This window comes from Monodelphis domestica, chromosome 4, assembly GCF_027887165.1.
Source record: "Monodelphis domestica isolate mMonDom1 chromosome 4, mMonDom1.pri, whole genome shotgun sequence".
Taxonomy (NCBI): domain Eukaryota; kingdom Metazoa; phylum Chordata; class Mammalia; order Didelphimorphia; family Didelphidae; genus Monodelphis; species Monodelphis domestica.
In genome coordinates, this window is record NC_077230.1 from 389,197,455 (window position 1) to 389,214,412 (window position 16,958).

General features: G+C 37.4%; 1 protein-coding gene across 1 annotated transcript in view; it reads right to left on the minus strand.

Moving 5' to 3' along the window:
• Nucleotides 1-12,297, minus strand: part of MICOS10 (mitochondrial contact site and cristae organizing system subunit 10) — a 39,217-nt gene extending 26,920 nt beyond the window's left edge. Inside the window, exon 1 of the mRNA XM_007491276.3 lies at nucleotides 11,817-12,297. Coding sequence (XP_007491338.1) covers nucleotides 11,817-11,880 — 64 coding nt within the window. The 5' untranslated portion in view covers nucleotides 11,881-12,297. The remainder of the gene's footprint in view (nucleotides 1-11,816) is intronic.
• Between the last annotated feature and the right edge of the window lie 4,661 nt (nucleotides 12,298-16,958).

Sequence of the window (16,958 nt, forward strand, 5' to 3'; positions counted from 1 at the left end):
CCCAGATACTCACTACATGACAGCAAAGGTCCTATTTAAACTCCAATTTCTTCTTCTTCTTTTTTTTTTTGCCATTCCGAACAACCTCTGCAAATTGCTGAAATACTAAATTTTTGTCCCTTCCAGTATTAACATCCTCTGACTACTACTATGATCCTTTCTAGTTTCAGACTTTTCATATGCTCAATGCTTACACTGTTTATTCTATTAAAGGCAGATTCTGTGACTCAAAGTCAATTTATACTCCAAACATATCTCTAAATAATATGAACAATTCAGTTAACTTTTCTACAAGTTAGGTTTAATCTAGAACTGACCTTCAATTACACTAGTGGTTTAGAGCTCACAAAAAAAAAATATTGCCCCAATAAATTATTTTTTATGTAAGTAAATATTATTTTCTAATTTTACTTGGCTTCAAACCTAGAATGCATGTGCCAAATTAAACAATTCAGCATATTTACTAATAAACTGTTTCAAACCACATTTTCTGAGAGCATGAAACCAGGGCAAAAAAACCCTTTTCAAATATCTGCATTCAATGTTCCATAAAACATCTAACTGCATCATTCTAGCTTGGTAACAGAAAATGTTTCTAAAGAAAAATCATACCTTTTTGTTATCCAAACTGGAGTGACAAACTGAAAATATATTTTTGTTTAATTACTATTTGAAAATAAAGCTAACAAATTTTTTGCTACTTCAACAAGTAGCATTGAATAATTTGAAATGAAAACAACTATAGACCTCTGAGGTATTCTAATATCATCTAATTTACTTGAGAATAATCTTGAGAAACAACTAAGATATCAGTTAGCCTTATAGTGAACCAAAAGACAATATTCGGTGAACCACCAATATTTTGTGGTGACTCATGTTTGTAAGACATACATCTTTTGAAGAAAAGCAACTATATGCTTAAATTATTTTTAAATTAATAATTTTAAAATTATTTTTCCAAAAACTTCAACAGCCTCTTTTTGAACTCTTGAGTAAGACTTTGCACTTATCTTTATTACATTTCATCACACTTTACTGGTACATTATTCTGGTCTGTGATGTTTCAGAATCCTGACTGTGCTTGGCCTTTCTGTCATCTGCAAATTTGAGAAGCAGGAAATCTGTGCCTTTACCAATGTTACTGATAAAAATGTACAACTTAGAAGTAATTCAAACTTATAAGATTAAGAGCCATTTCCTAATTGATAAATGGTCAAAGGATATGAAAAGGAAATTCTCAAGAGAAGAAATGTTAAGGCCAAATCTCTAGCCAAAAGAAAAAAAAAAGGCTCTAACAATTAGAGGGTTGCAAATTAAAGCAATTCTAAGGTTCCATTTCACACCTATCAGATCTGTAAGGATGGCAAATGTTAAATGACAAAGGTGGGAAAGGTTGTGGGAAAACAGGCACATTGGCATAATGTTGGTAGACCTACGAATGTGAATAACCATTCTGAAAAGCAATTTGGAATTATGCACAAAAAGTTACTAATCATGGTATGCATGCCTTTAAACCCACCTTTACCACAGCTAGTAGCATTTATGGAACAAACTTGGAAACTAAAGAAATGCTTATTATTTGGAGAATGGTTGAACAAATTATGTTATAGGAATATTATATAATACTATTATGCTATGAGAAATAAGGATATAGATTATTTTCTTTCTGTCTTATCAATTTCTAAGACAAAAGAGAAATAAGGGCTAGGCAATTGGGGTTAAGTGACTTGTTCAAGTTCACACAGGGATATTGATGATTTCGAAGAGACAATGAAAGATTTATAAGAACTGATGCTGATTTAAAGTAAGCAGAACTATAAGAACAATTTTTATTAAATATCAATGTTATAAAAATAAACAATTTTGAAGATTTATAAACTGGAAGAATAAAAGGAATGGAACATTGAGAATAATTTAAAATATAATAACCATGCAAACAAAAACAATTTTGAAAACTATAAGAACTTTGATTATAACAATGATTATACATGATTCCAAAGGACCTATGATGAATCATTTTATCCACTTCCGGACAAAGGGATGATGATTCAAGGCCCAGGTGAGATATAGAGATCCACAGACACAGAGGAACACAGTCAGTGAAATCAGGATCTGGTTTTTCCTGACTATGCATATTTGTTATAAAATAGTGTTTTTCTTTTCTTTTTACTTTCAATAGATTAGGAAGTGAGAAGAAAGGAAAACGGATTTCTTTTAAATTTTTAATTAAAAAAAGGTAAATACACAACCAAATATATGCACCTTTAAAAGAACACATGAATTCTTTATAAAGTTAAATCAAATGATCTTTTAAAACAGGCTACCCAGGGGCAGCTAGGTGGCTCAGTGGATTGAAAGTCAGACCTGGAAACACGAGTTTCTGGGTTCAAATATAATCTCTGACACTTCCTAGCTGTATGACACTGGGCAAGTCATTTAACCCCTATTGCCTAGCCATTACCACTCTTCTGATTTGCACCACAGTACTAAGAAAGAAGGTAAGGATTTGGAAAAAAAAACCCAGAATACACAAAGAATTTAAGGATCATAGGTCTCCTATAAGAAAAACCACAACAATTTTTTAAAAACCTACGTAATGGGGGCAACTAGGTGGCTCAGTAGATTGAAAGCCAAGCCTAGAGAAGGGAGGTCCTAGTTTCAAATTTGGCCTCAGACACTTCCTAGCTGTGTGACCCTGGGCAAGTACTTAACCCCCATTGCCTGGCCCTTACAGTTCTTTTGCCTCAGAACCAATACATAGTATTGATTCTAAGATGAAAGGTAAGGAATTTTTTTTAAAGCCTAAGTCTGTGTTACAGAAAATAAAATTACTCATAACTTCTGAATAACTACCACAAAATACTAATTAATCAAAACTACAGATCACAAGAGAAAAAAACAGTACTTAAAAATTCTAAGAGATTTGGTAGTTAAATTCTATAATTTTCAACCACAAATTTTAGAAAAAGCCAGGAGAAAGATCTCTAAATATAATGATTGTAATTAGAATAATCAGTGTTACTCTAGAGTTGTGAGAAAGGTAAGAAATGATGGAACAGAATATTTCAAAAAGCTAAGGAGCTCAAGCTACATACTAAAACACCCTTACAAAACTGAAGCTAACCATCAATGAAAAAAGTTGAACCTCCACTGGAGAAGTATTTGAGCTATTCAAAACTGGGTGGAGGCTGAGGGGGAGGAGAGACAGGGCAAAAAATAAAGGCTTATACCAATCAGAAAAGTCTGAAAGCTAAATACAGTTGATCAATTGGAAAATTTTGAATTGATCAAAAGAAGAAAAGTGGAAAGATTTAATTGTGCAGGCAAGATAGGTGAGGGAATAGTCACAAGCAGAACAAACCGCTATGTTAGAGGGTGAATTGTGAAGAGAAAATTAGAAGTTAAAACCTGTGATGAGAAGAGAAGTAGAGTGGAGAAGAAATAGGCCACTTCAATTATAGTTTATTACTGCTGAAAGAAACGTTTATTTGCCTTTTTCACTGCCTTTTTCTCTGAAAAGGAGGGAGCACTGGGCAAAGGAAAAATCATAATTAACAATCAAATAACTATGAATATGAATTATTAGATGATGAGCTTCTTGAGGTCAGAATCTATTCTTGCCTTCCTTTGTATATATCGCTAGAGCTTAGTACAATGCCTAATGCACACACACACCAAATAAATGTTGGTTGACTTGAATAAGATAAATTTATCAATAAAACAAAAGAGAATATCAAAATGGATTAGAAATCAGAATCCAACAATGTTGCTTATGATAAACACACTTGAAACACAAGTTCAGAGTTAAAATAAGGAGTCTTAGCAAAAGCAATTAAACCTCCAATAAAATTTTTAAAAAGGGTAGTGATCCAAAGGGCGATAAAAGAATGTCTACCCTTTGATCCAGCCATAGCACTGCTGGGTTTGTACCCCAAAGAGATAATGGACAAAAAGACTTGTACAAAAATATTCATAGCTGCGCTCTTTGTGGTGGCCAAAAATTGGAAAATGAGGGGATGCCCATCAATTGGGGAATGGCTGAACAAATTGTGGTATATGTTGGTGATGGAATACTATTGTGCTCAAAGGAATAATAAAGTGGAGGATTTCCATGTGAACTGGAACAACCTCCAGGAAGTGATGCAGAGCGAGAGGAGCAGAACCAGGAGAACATTGTACACAGAGACAAACACACTGTGGTATCATCGAACGTAATGGACTTCTCCATTAGTGGTGGTGTAATGTCCCTGCACAATCTGCAGGGATCAAGGAGAAAAAAACACTATCCAAAAGCAGAGGACAAACTGAGGGAATAGAAACACTAAGGAAAAGCAACTGCCTGACTACAATGGCTGAGGGGACATGACAGAGGAAAGACTCGGAGCGAACACTCTGATGCAAATACTAACAACATGGCAATGGGTTCAAGTCAAGAACACATATGATACCAGTGGAATCACACGTCGGCCACAGGGGGGTGGGAGGGAAGAAAAGAAAATGATCTTTGTCTTTAATGAAAAATGCATGGAAATGATCAAATAAAATACTATAAAATTTAAAAAAAAAAACAAAAAAAAAACAAAAAAGGGTAGTGATCATGATTTCTGACAATGTGACAATAAAAACAAATATTTTTTAAAATAAGTAGGGAAATTACATTACATTTTAAAATATCACAGATAACAAATCAGTATCAATAAAAATGAAACAGCATCTTAAAACACAAGTTAACCCTCTCCAGAGAAAGAACTGTTAGAGTCTGAATGCAGATTGCATTTTGGTTTGATATGAGCATTCTCTCACAACAATTATGGAAATATGTTTTGCATGATAATACATGTATAACCTAGATCAAACTATTTACCATCTCAGAGAGGGGGAGGGGAGGGAGGGAGGAAGACAGCTTTTATCTCAATTTCAGAAAACATATATTTAAAATTGTTATTATTGCAACTGGAAAACTAAAACATTGAAAGAAAAAATCAAACTGTAAGAAGAAATGGACAATGAAGCCACAGTACTGAGGGACTTAATGTCCTAAATATCTCACAAATTACCCTAGACAAAGATAAACAAAGTTAAGTCTCTCAATAGAAGTTTAGAAAAGTTAGAAATGATAAATCTCTAGTGACTACTAAATAAGAACAGAATATCTTAGTGGGAGAAAGCACTTTAAAAAAAAAAACCTGGTTATGTACTGGGCATAAAAACCTCACAAATACCGAAGACTATTTAGAAGCCAATCTACTACTACATACTCATGAAAAGTCACATAATATTCCCTTGACCTCTCTATAGACCTCAAAGTTAATGGAATAAGAGTTTCTCCATAACTCTCCATCCACAAATGGAGCCCCAGTAACACAAGCAACAAGCTGATAAATGATATCACAGGGCTTAGCAATATGAAACTAAAGCACTGAGGACATGAGTGACAACAAAGCCATGATAGCAAATAAAATCCAAAGAATCATATCTGAACAACTCTCATATATAACACCACCAAAGGGTCATCCAACTTCTACTTGGTTAGATGATGATGATTATTGTGGTTTTTATACCTAGTATTTATATAGCACTATAAGACTTACATACAAAGAAAGTATAGGGACAGCTAGGTGCCTCAGTAGGTTAAAAGCCAGGTCTAGAAATAGAAGGTCCTGAGTTTAAATCTGACCCCAGCACTTCCTAATTATGTGATCCTGGACAAGTCACTTGACCTCCATTGCCTAGCCTTTACCACTTCTGCCCAGGAATCACTACTTCATATCAATTCTAAGACAGAAGCTAAATTGTTGGTTGTTTTAAATAAATAAATTTCATTTTATTAGATTCAACCCTTCAACCAAACATTGCTAAAATGATCTTTTTATGCATTTCAAATGTCATTAAGTGAGCTATGCATCTTCAGTTTGGTATTACAAGTAGAGCTAATGAATCTAAGATTTGTCCTCTAAGAGTGGGCAACAGTCAGCAGTCTTTCATCCAACTCAGCCAACTATAATGTGGACAAAGCAGGGCTTTATTATCTGTAAGCCCAATTTTGTCTCAGAAAGTAGCTCTGATAGTATGTTAAATATTTTCTATTTTCATTAATAAGACCTGAAGACTTATACATAATTAAATTAAACCACTTATGAGAAAATATTTACCAAAATTAAATTGTAAATCCCTTTAATTAAATGCTAAAAGAGCATATGCAACTGAATAAAGCCAGATAAAATTTTAAATGAATTCATAACATTAAAATAAATTTAGAGTTGTTCATGTGAAACTAATGGATATATTTATAAAATATAATATTCTTCCCTCTTTTAATTTCCTGAAACAAGACTTTGTTATCAACAACCTAAACCAACATTTGTTCAACTTTTTTTTTTTAATCTCTACCTTCTATTTTAGAACTGATATACTATATATTGATTCCAAAGCACAAGAGAGGTTAAGGAGTGAATAATTAGGGTTAAGTGACTTGCCCAGTCATACAGTTAGGAAGTATCTGAGGCCACATATGAACCCACAACCTACTATCTCCAGGCCTAACTCTTTCTCCACTGAGCCGTCTAGCTACCACTCAACTTGTTTAAACACAAAAAGATTCTATGATTTTTGTTATTTGATTGATTATCCCAAGACACTCGTTAGAATTATAATATTTCTTTAATAGGAATTTATATACCAAGATGAATTAAAAGGCTGTTAAAATTTCCAGAAGTATACAAAATCAAAAAGGAAAACTGTGAGAATCACATAAAATGCTAACCTTCAAAGGTAAATTATTAAACACTAATAAAAATTCATTTACTCAGTAATTATTTCAGCCCTAAGCACCATTCAACTGAAATGTTTTGTCCAAAGTTATAAAAGTCTCTTAGTTGCTAAATCAAATGGCATTTCCTCAGTCTTCCTAAACTCACAGTTCTTCATCTTCTGGACACTGTCTTCTCTCATGGTTTTGGTAACATTATTCTTTACTGGTTCTCCTTTTTCCTTTTTTTAAAAACTTTTACCTGCCATTGATTGTTAAATATCATGAGATTTTGACTAATAATTGTGTCTGATTTCAGAGAGAAGGGATAACAAGGTCAAGGAGACCAACCAATCCTGGTGGGATTGATGAGAATTGGTGCCAACACAGAGGACTTGTTTTGGAGTTTGAGGAAGAGAATGTTTGAAAATATCAGACACGGGATTCCCTTGTTCCAGATTTCTGACAAGTACCCTCAGTTTGGCTGCCATTTTGGTTCCCCTCTCCCTGAGAGTGAAGGTAAAATCAGACCAGGGAATGATACTTCCTTTTTACTTCAAAATCTAGTTCTTTTTCTTTCATAGTATGGCAGTTTTCTGTAGTCCTGCTGATTAGGTAAATGCATAATTGCTGCCATTGTCCTACACGCTTATGGGACACAAATCACTTTTATTGGGCCCTGATTCAAGGATCTGTTATGTGTTTATTCTTTTTTTTTTTAAACCCTTACCTTCTGTCTTGGAGTCAATACTGTATATTGGCTCCAAGGCAGAAGAGTGGTAAAGGCTAGATAATGGGGGTCAAGTGACTTGCCCAGGGTCACATAACTGGGAGGTGTCTGAGATCAGATTTGAATGTAGGACCTCCCATCTCTAGGCCTGGCTCTCAATCCACTGAGCTACCCAGCTGCCCCCTATGTGTTTATTTTTGCTTCCTCAGAATCTTATATACAATTTGGTTTTGATATTTTTTCCCAAAAATTTAATTTTTTTCTCTTCTATTTTTTTTAATGTTTTTGGTTTTTTCTTTTGAGAATTGATTTATATACTCCACAACTCAGAAATGTATCATGAGTTGATTCAGATGTTGATCAATACCCTCTTCAGTGGGGATTGTATAATTTTCATAAAACTCAGATTTAAAGAAAAAATTTTGGGAGTAATTTAAGGAAAAGAAACTCGCTAACTCCCCGAACAGAGAAAGTGAACTGTTTGGAAAAGGCTACTCATGCCCCATCTTCAGTGGTTTTCTATCCATGGAGTATTTCTCAACTTTCTTGATAGCAGCTTCCTCCTTCCCCATCTTAGACCCTACCCTCTCTATATATACCTTGTCTGCCTCCACAACAATGTAAGCTACTTGAGATTAGGCAGTCTTGCTTCCTTGTACTTTTAACCTCAGCATATAGGGCAATGTCTGACACATAGCACTATCTACTTGTCTAGCTACTGCTCAGTAATAAAATACAAACTCCTCTCTCTGGCATTTAAGGCCCTTCATTACTGGCCTAACTTCATGGGTTGATTACATTTTTTTTTCTACCCTCATAACTCTGAGCACCAGTCAAAGTTGTCCAACTTGCTGTTTTCTGTGTAGTCTATCACCTGCCTCTGTGACCGGGTCACTGTCCTATTCTTTGCCCCTAAACGCTATCACCAAAAGGCCTTTTCTGCTTGCCATCAAAATTACATTGTATCTATATTCTGTTTATTCATCTATGCATATTATTTCTCTTACTCTTCTTCCTGAGGAAAACAAACTTTGAGCTTGCTTTGTTTTTGCATTAATATTAATTAAAATGTTGTGAATATGGCAAGTATTTAATGTATAGTGAGTTAATAAAATTCTAGTATTTTTCCCACCATACTCTACTATTTTAAATCTCTAAATTATCCATAGAGTAAGTAAGGTATAATGAATAGAAGCTTGGCCTTTGGAATTAGGAAGCCTTGTGTTCAAGCCCAGTTTTTGGCATAGACTTAATTTTGTCTTATTTTGGGTGTTACCCTAGAGTCCTCACACTCTATCTCACTCCCTATATTCAATCTTATGAAAGTTTATTGATTTCGCCTTAGTACTATCTTTTATATAAATCCGTTTCTCTCCTCTGACACAGGCATGACCCTGATACAGACCCTTATTACATCATGCCTGGACTATTGTAACAGCTTGTGGGTTGGTATGCCTGCCCCACTCAAGATATTCCTTCAGGTAGTCACCTAAGGGATTTTTCTAAAAAGTAATCTGCCCATGTCACACCATAATCAAATATACAATCCTCTATCAGGCATTCAAAGCCCTTCCTCACATAGCCTTTTCCCCAGACCTTTCCTATGCCTAACTTCCTACCGCACATCTACTCTTCAATCCAGTGACCCTGGCCTCCTTGCTGTTCTTCAAACAAAACACTCCAACTCCAGTTGTTCCTCATGCCTAGAAGGCTCTAGATCCCTCCTAAAATCCCATCTTCTATAAGAAACCTTTCCCAGTCCTCCTTAATGTGTCTTCCTTTTTTAGATTACAGTACTTCCTATTTTCCTATACATATCGTATTCATATGTAGTTTTTTACATATTGTCTCTCCCATTAGACCAGGAGATCCTTGAGGGCTAGGACAAACTTTGTGCCAAGTGCCTGGCACAAAGTAATAAGTGCTTAATAAGTGACTGATCATAAATCTGAACCTAGACAAGATCATCAAATTCAATTTTCTCTTTGTATTTGGGGAAGCAGGCTCATGTAGGAGAAAATATGCCCAAGGTGAAACAGGTAGGTAAGCATTACCAGAATTTGGACTCAAGTCCAAGCACCTTAAATCCAAAGACCTTTCCACTATAATATACTGCTTCTATTAGTCACTCAACTTAAATTGCTCTCTCCAAAGTTGCCAAATCTAAGAACATCAATCATCCTTGACTTCTCTGGAGCAAGAGACACTGTTGCTCACCTTCTCTCATACCCTTTCTGAAGGTTTTCATGACCCTAACTCTCTTTCCTGGTTTGGCCCCTGCATCTCATTCTCCTTTAACCATTTCATATCTGCACTAAGGCTCTGTCCTGTCCTCTTTTCTCTGTTCTCTCTAGATTCTCTCACTTGATAACCTCATCTGCTTCAAAGGGTTCAATTATCAGCTCTATGCAGATGCATAGAGCTATGCAGCTCTATCCAGATCTATATATACAACCCCAGTGTCTCCTGACCAGTGTGCCCACATCATCAACTGCCTATTAGACATTTCAAACTAAAAATATGGTAAGGCATATCAAATTCAGCATATCCAAAACAAAACTTATCTTCCCCTCGAATACACTCTTCTTTAAAATTTCTCCATTACTTTATAGAGGGCTCCACCATATTTCCAGTCAACCAAGTTCACAAGCTCAGTGGCATCCTCCAATTCTTACTATCACTTTCTCCACATATCAGGGTGCCAGATTTTATTCCTCTCTCCACATCTCTAAAATATATCTCTTCTCCACTCGCACAGCCATCACCCTTATCATCTTTCTACTGGACTATTGCAATAGCCTCCAATTTGTGTTCCCAGCCTCAAAAACTCTCTTCACTCCAATCTATCCTTCATGTAGCTGTCACAATGATTTTCCTAAAATGTAGGCTTGACACCATTTCTCCCTTCCAAAATCATAAACTCCAGTCTTGCCCTATTACTTCCTTTAAAAAAAAAAAAACCTTACTTTCCAACTTAGAATCAATGGCTAGGCAATGGGGGTGAAGTGACTTGCCCAAGGTCACACAGCTGGGAAGTGTCTGAGGCCACATTTGAACCCAGGACCTCAGATCTCTAGTCTAGACCTGGCTCTCAATCCACTGAGCCACTCAGGTGCCCCACCCATCACTTCTAAGACAAAATATAAGCTTTAAATTTTAGAATTTAAAGCTCTTCACACCCTGACACCATCCAACCTTTTCCATCTTTTAAACATCCCTGAAGACCACATACTATGGTCCAATTATATTTGTTTACCTGCTGTTCTTCTCAAAGCATGTTCCATCTCCCATCATCACAGTTTGGGATTGACTGTACCCATAATTGGAAGAAGCCAATCAGTCAACAAGCATTTATCAGGCACCTATTAGGTGCCAGGTATTGTGCCAATTTATGCTCTCAAGAAACTTACAAACTGGGGGCAGCTGGGTAGCTCAGTGGACTGAGAGCCAAGTCTAGAGATGGAAGGTCCTAGGTTCAAATCTGGCTTCAGACACTTCCCAGCTGTGTGACCCTGGGTAAGTCACTTGACCCCCATTGCCTAGCCCTTACCACTCTTCTGCCTGGGAACCAATACACAGTATTGATTCCAAGATGGAAGGGATTAAAAAAAAAAAGAAGAAAATGTCGCCAGAGTAGACAATTATGAGATAATTGCACTCATTCCTCAGCACCTCTCTAAATTCCCAGTTTCCTTTGAGACTCAGTACAAGCACCACTTTCTACATGAAACCTTTTCTGATCATCTCCAGCTGGCAGTGCTTTCTCTGCCCAAATTACCCTATATTCATTTCTGTACATACTTGGGAATGCCCATGTGGTCTCCACCAATAAACCCAATTTCCTTAAGGAAGGTGGATATGGCATTTCTGTCTTTGTGGTCCCATCACTTGGTAAAGAGCTTGGTCTCAGGAGGTAGTTAATAAATTTTTACTGGCCGAGTTCTTTTCTCAGGGGATGCAAAGAAGATTAAAACTGGAATGGTTTTTAGAATCCAGAATGTCAGAACTGGGAGGGGCCTGGAAGAGAGAATGTCAGGGATGGGAGGGAACTTCGAACACAGAATGTCAGACCTGGGAGAGCCCTTGGAACAGACAATGTCAGAGATGTAAAAGAACTTAGAACACGGAATGTTAGGGCTGGGAAGACACTAAGAGGTCTACCACGTCATTCGCTTTTTGAGGGGACTGATTCACCCAGGGCCCCCTCCCGCTCCACAGGCCCAGAAAGCCAGTTCTACCCCACGCAAGCCTCGGCTCCAGGCCTACAGTCCCGCCCACGGGCCGCATTGCCTCCGCCTCACCGGCGGGCCAGGCCCGCCCTCCACTCCGGACCCTTACCCAGTTTCACGACGGTGTCGGCCAAGCACCGGTCCCACTTTCTGCCAAGGTCTGAGTCGGACATGTTCCCTTGCAGCTGCCGCAGTACCTCTAGCTCCAGCTTCAACGCCAGCTTCAGCTCCCCTTACAGCCGGCCTGGGCGCCCTGACAGCGGCAAAGTCTCGCGATATTTCCGACACGTCCCGCTCAGAACCCAGAGTTAAAGCACTGGTCGAGGAATTATCGCGAGGTTGACTCGCTTGGCTCCGCCTTTTCCCAGCCGTCCTTTAGGCTGGTCGTCAAGGTGACAGGGTGCAATCAGGCCTGGCCTGACCTTGGAGCCTAGCCTGTAGGGGGCTCAGTAACAGACGAGCTTCTCTGTGAGGTCAGGGTCTCCTAGGTGCCTGGGAAGAGCTTTCATACGTGTGTGTCCCTCGTACCCACTGCTTCTGGCCCCGGGAAATGTCAAGTTCATTCATTCATTCCATTCAATCTTGTAAAGAGCCTTTATTTAGCGACCAGCCCTTTATCTGGTGGGGCAACAAATGTCACAAGTGTCAGAGCTGGGAGGGACCTTAGAGCACATGATGTCAGAGCTGGGAGGGGCCTTAAGACCCAGAATGTCCGAATGGATTGGAACTCAGAACACAATGTCAGCTCGCAGAGGAGAGGGAGAGATTGTTCCATTGTTCCAGGGCTCTTAGGACAAAGAATGTCAGAGCTGAGAGGGTCCTTGGAACACAAAATTTCAGAGCTGGGAAGAGCCTTAGAATCCAGAATGTCAGAGCAGGGAGGGCCCTTAGAACATAAGAACTGGGAAGGTTCTTAGAATATGGCATGTCAGAGCAGGAAGGGAGCTAATAGAGTCTATTATCAAGTCCATTCTTGTAGAATTTCCAATTTGGTAGCACCTGACAAAACTTGTGTCACTTTGGCAATGTGATGCTTCATGAGAGAGGACTGGTTCTTACATATTAGCAGACCATGTAAATAATAATAATAGCACTTACAGGTGTAAAAGGCAGATTGATTCTCAGAACACTGTGAAATAGGCATTATGTTCCTCCTTATTTTTAAAATGAAGATGATCAACTGTGAATAACTTAACTTTTGTCAACAAGACAAGGCCATGCATCTCAGAATGAAAAAGGATATCTAGCACTATAGGAAGAACAAAGTCCAAATGTAGATTAAAACATAACCATTCTTCACTTTATTTCCTACATGGATTTTTCTCTGAAACTTATGTCAAGTTTCACAACATGCTGAATGGGGAATGTGTGTTATATGATAATATATGTACAACCTATATCATATTACCTGCCTTCTTGGGGAGGAGGGAGAGATGGGAGGGAAGGGAAAAAAAGAATGAGACAGATTTTGGAACATAGTTAATGTTAAAATATTTCTTTGGGATAAAACATACTTGTTATAATTTATTACATATTTATAACAAATCACATATTATGTTACACATTATATTATGTATTTTTAAATATAAAAATAAATGGTAACAAAAAAATGAGAAAACCAAAGCCAAAAAAAGAAGCTATTTACTCAGAATCTCCTAGCTAGTAAGTATTAGGGTCAGAATTCAAGCCCAGCTATCTAATTGATGAATCTTTCCACCTTATTGTGGTTCTTTTCCAACAGTTAATATTTTCAGTTTTTGTCTCCTTATATTTGTATTCCCTGAACAAAGAGGCCTTGCTGTATTATTACCCCCAAAGAACTTGAAAAAAAACACAAATGAAGAAAGTTTATGACTTTCTTTGAGCTGACGTCTTTTAATGATGACAGTGACTGATGCTAAAAGTGTTAAGCATCATCACCTAAAGTGGATTATAACCTAGCATTTATTAAGCATGCACTACGTGCCAAGCACTATGCTAAGTTCTGGGGATACAAAAGTAAAAGCAGACCCTGATCTCAAGGAATCATAAAAACAAGATATATACTAAATAAATCAGAAATAACAAAGGAAAGGCATTAGCACTGAGAGGGATCAGGAAAGGCTTAATGTAGAAGGTGGTATTTTGTTTGGAACTTGAAGAAAATCAGGGAAAATGGGAATCAGAGATAAGGAGAGAGAATTACAAACAATGAGGACAAGTCAGAGAAATGCAGTGAATGGAGAGATGGATTGGTGTGAAGAAAAGCAAGAAGACAGGTGTCACTGGATGAAAAGTATTGGGAAGGGAAAGGAAAGAGAGAAATAAGGTGTAAGAAGACTGGAAAAGTAAAAGGGAACTAAGTTACCAAGGACTTTAAAAGTCCTTTTTTAAAGGACTTAAAAAAGGATAGGAAGGTAAGAGAGAGTAAAGCATTGAGGATAATCCTTGTTTACAGCCTGGGGGACTGGGAAGCTGTTCTTACCTTCAACAATAATAAGGAAGTTAGAAATGAAGGAGAGTTTGGGGAGAAAAATAATGAGTTCCATTTTGGACATTTTGAATTTAAGATGGATATGGGACATCTGGTTTCAAATGTCTTAAAGGTAGTTTGACATGTGAAACTGGAGACTAGCAGAGAGGTTAGGGATGAACTAGTAGATCCGAGAATCATTAGCAGAGAGATGATAATTGATTCCATTAGAGTTGATGATATCACCAAGTGAAATAGTAAAGTAAAAGTAAAGTAAAGAAAGAGAAAAGAGAAGAAGGACAAAAAGGTCTTGGGAGACACTTCCATTAAGGAGTGAGACCTAGATAAAGTTCAAGCAATAAAAACTGACTAAGAACAGATAGAATTGTAGAAAGAGAATCAGAAGAGAGGAGAATAATGGAAACCTTGTGAGAAAAAATTGTCAAGGAAAAGAGGATGATTAATACTGTCAAAGGCTGTGGAAAAGCCAAGAAGGATGAGGATTAAGAGATCATGGCCAACTTTGAAGAGAGTAGTTTCAATTGAATGAAAAAGTCAGAAGCAATACTATAAATAATTAAGAAGCGAATGAGAGGGAAATAAATGGAAGCACCTGTTGTAAAAAAGTTTCCCAAAGAGTTTAGGAGAGCTGTGGAATAGTAGCTAGTAGATAGATCAAGTGAGGCTGTTTCAAGAATGAGAGAGACCTATATTCTTAAGTAGTAAGGAAGCAGTCAGTCCTTTAGGAAAGATTGAAAATAAGTTACACAATGGGAATTATAGAGGAAGCAATTTGCTGGAGAAGATGGGATAGAATGGGATCACTTATAAAGGTAGAGATATTAACTTTGGCAAGGAGGAGGGCCACTTCTTCATGTGAGATAGGGGTGAAGAAGGAGACAGGGGCAGAAGGCATATGAGTGATATGAGATGAAGAGGGGTAAAGAGGGAGTTCATGGCAAATGGCCTCAATTTTATCAGTAAAATACAAGGTAATGTTCTCAGTTTTTGAAAGGGTGGGGGGAGGAAAATCCATAAGAGATTTGAGGAAGGCTGAAAAGTTTGGCAAAATCTCCCATGGTGAGTAGAATGGCGAGTTAATTAGGAAGGTGTAAAAAAGATTGCCTTGGAGCAGAGAGAGCCTAGTTAAGATTATATAATATAATTGTTGTAGACTCAGTTTTGTGATTTTTCTCCACCTTTGTTCAGCAGCATATGAGTAGGAACAAAGGCAATAGATGGTAGGAATAATCTAAGGTTGAGACTTAGCAAGAAATATTCAGCAATAAATAAGGGGCAAGATATTTGAGAGAAGATGACCATGTAGAGTTAAGTTGGTTCACCAAAAGTTCAAGTTGGGGAAGGGAGGAAAGGATAGCTAATACAAGGGTGATGGCCTAGAGAAAAACTGAGGATCAAGAGACTAAAAGTGACAATGAGAACAAAGAAGAGGGCTTGGGATTGAAAGGCAAAGGCAGAAGTGGAATGACAATAAATTGTGAACTGGAAAAAGGAATTTCAGAATTCATGATCATGGAAGTACATTTGTTGCTGATGGCAAGATCAAAAGTGTGATGATCATCTCTCTGTGTACTTGAGGTAGAATGGAGCAGTAGATCATAGGAAATGAGTGAGCTGAGGAAGTTCAAGGTTAGAGTGATGAAGGAGTATCTATGTATATTGACATCCCCTTGTGTGAGAACAGGACTTAGGGATGAGAGAAGACTGGGAACTCTAGGGACTGAATTCATTAGGGAAAGAAGAAGAATGTCCTCGAAGTCCATAGACAAGTTACCAGAATTTTGATTGTTCTTTAGATATAGATTAAGTCAATCTGAAAGAAGGAGAGGTTACTGAATGATAGTGGTAGAGGAAAGGCCTGGAAGTGACAATGTGGAGCAAGAAGTATTCTAACTCCTGTACCTTGACCAGTGAGTAGTACATAATAAATAAGTAAAGTACAACCATTGTTAGAAAGTGTAGTCATTGAGGAGGCTGAGACATTAGAAAGGAGCCAGGATTCAAGGACAACCAGAAGATGGAAAGAGTGAGAAAGGAAAAGATTGAAAATAAAAGCAGATTTGTTACCTCCCAGGGGAAGGAATGAGTACTGTTAGAGTAGGATACTGAAGTTTGGATTGAGGGGATGGGAATGAAAGGGTAAGAAGTGAAGGATGGAAATAGGGTTTGAATAACGACAGCAAGGATTTCAGAGTCACTGAAATGGAAAGGATATTACAGGGTAGAGATTTGTTCATTATTAAGGAGTAAGCTCAGTTAGGTTCTCAATTTCCCTAGGGGCTTGGTCTCAAGGTAGAGACCTCTCAGTTAGGTGAAGGAAACAATGGGGGCAGCTGATGGAATGCTGTTTCTCCTCTTCTGCAAGTAGGCCAGGCCAGATCAAGAGACCTGTTTCTTTCCATCTCCTGCAATCATGAAGAGGCCAGGTGAGGAGCCTGGAACATGATACCCCTTGCAGATAAGAAGGTGCTCCTTATCCAGCATGTTATTACAGCATGGCGATATGAATGATTATTTCATTATTTATGAGCAAATTATCATACAATATTCTAAGGAAAATGATTTTTGTTTTCCAAACAAACTTGACTGGAAAAGCTAGGTAATATGGCCAAATAAATCATTTAAACTCTTATTACTGGCGATGGTACTCATTCACTGTGCATTATTATATAAAGGAGTACTTTTATATTTCTACCTCCATTTCCAAAAAAAAGGATTAAGAACCAAGAAATATGGTTGATATGAAGGAAATGGATTTGGAATATGAGTTAAGATATG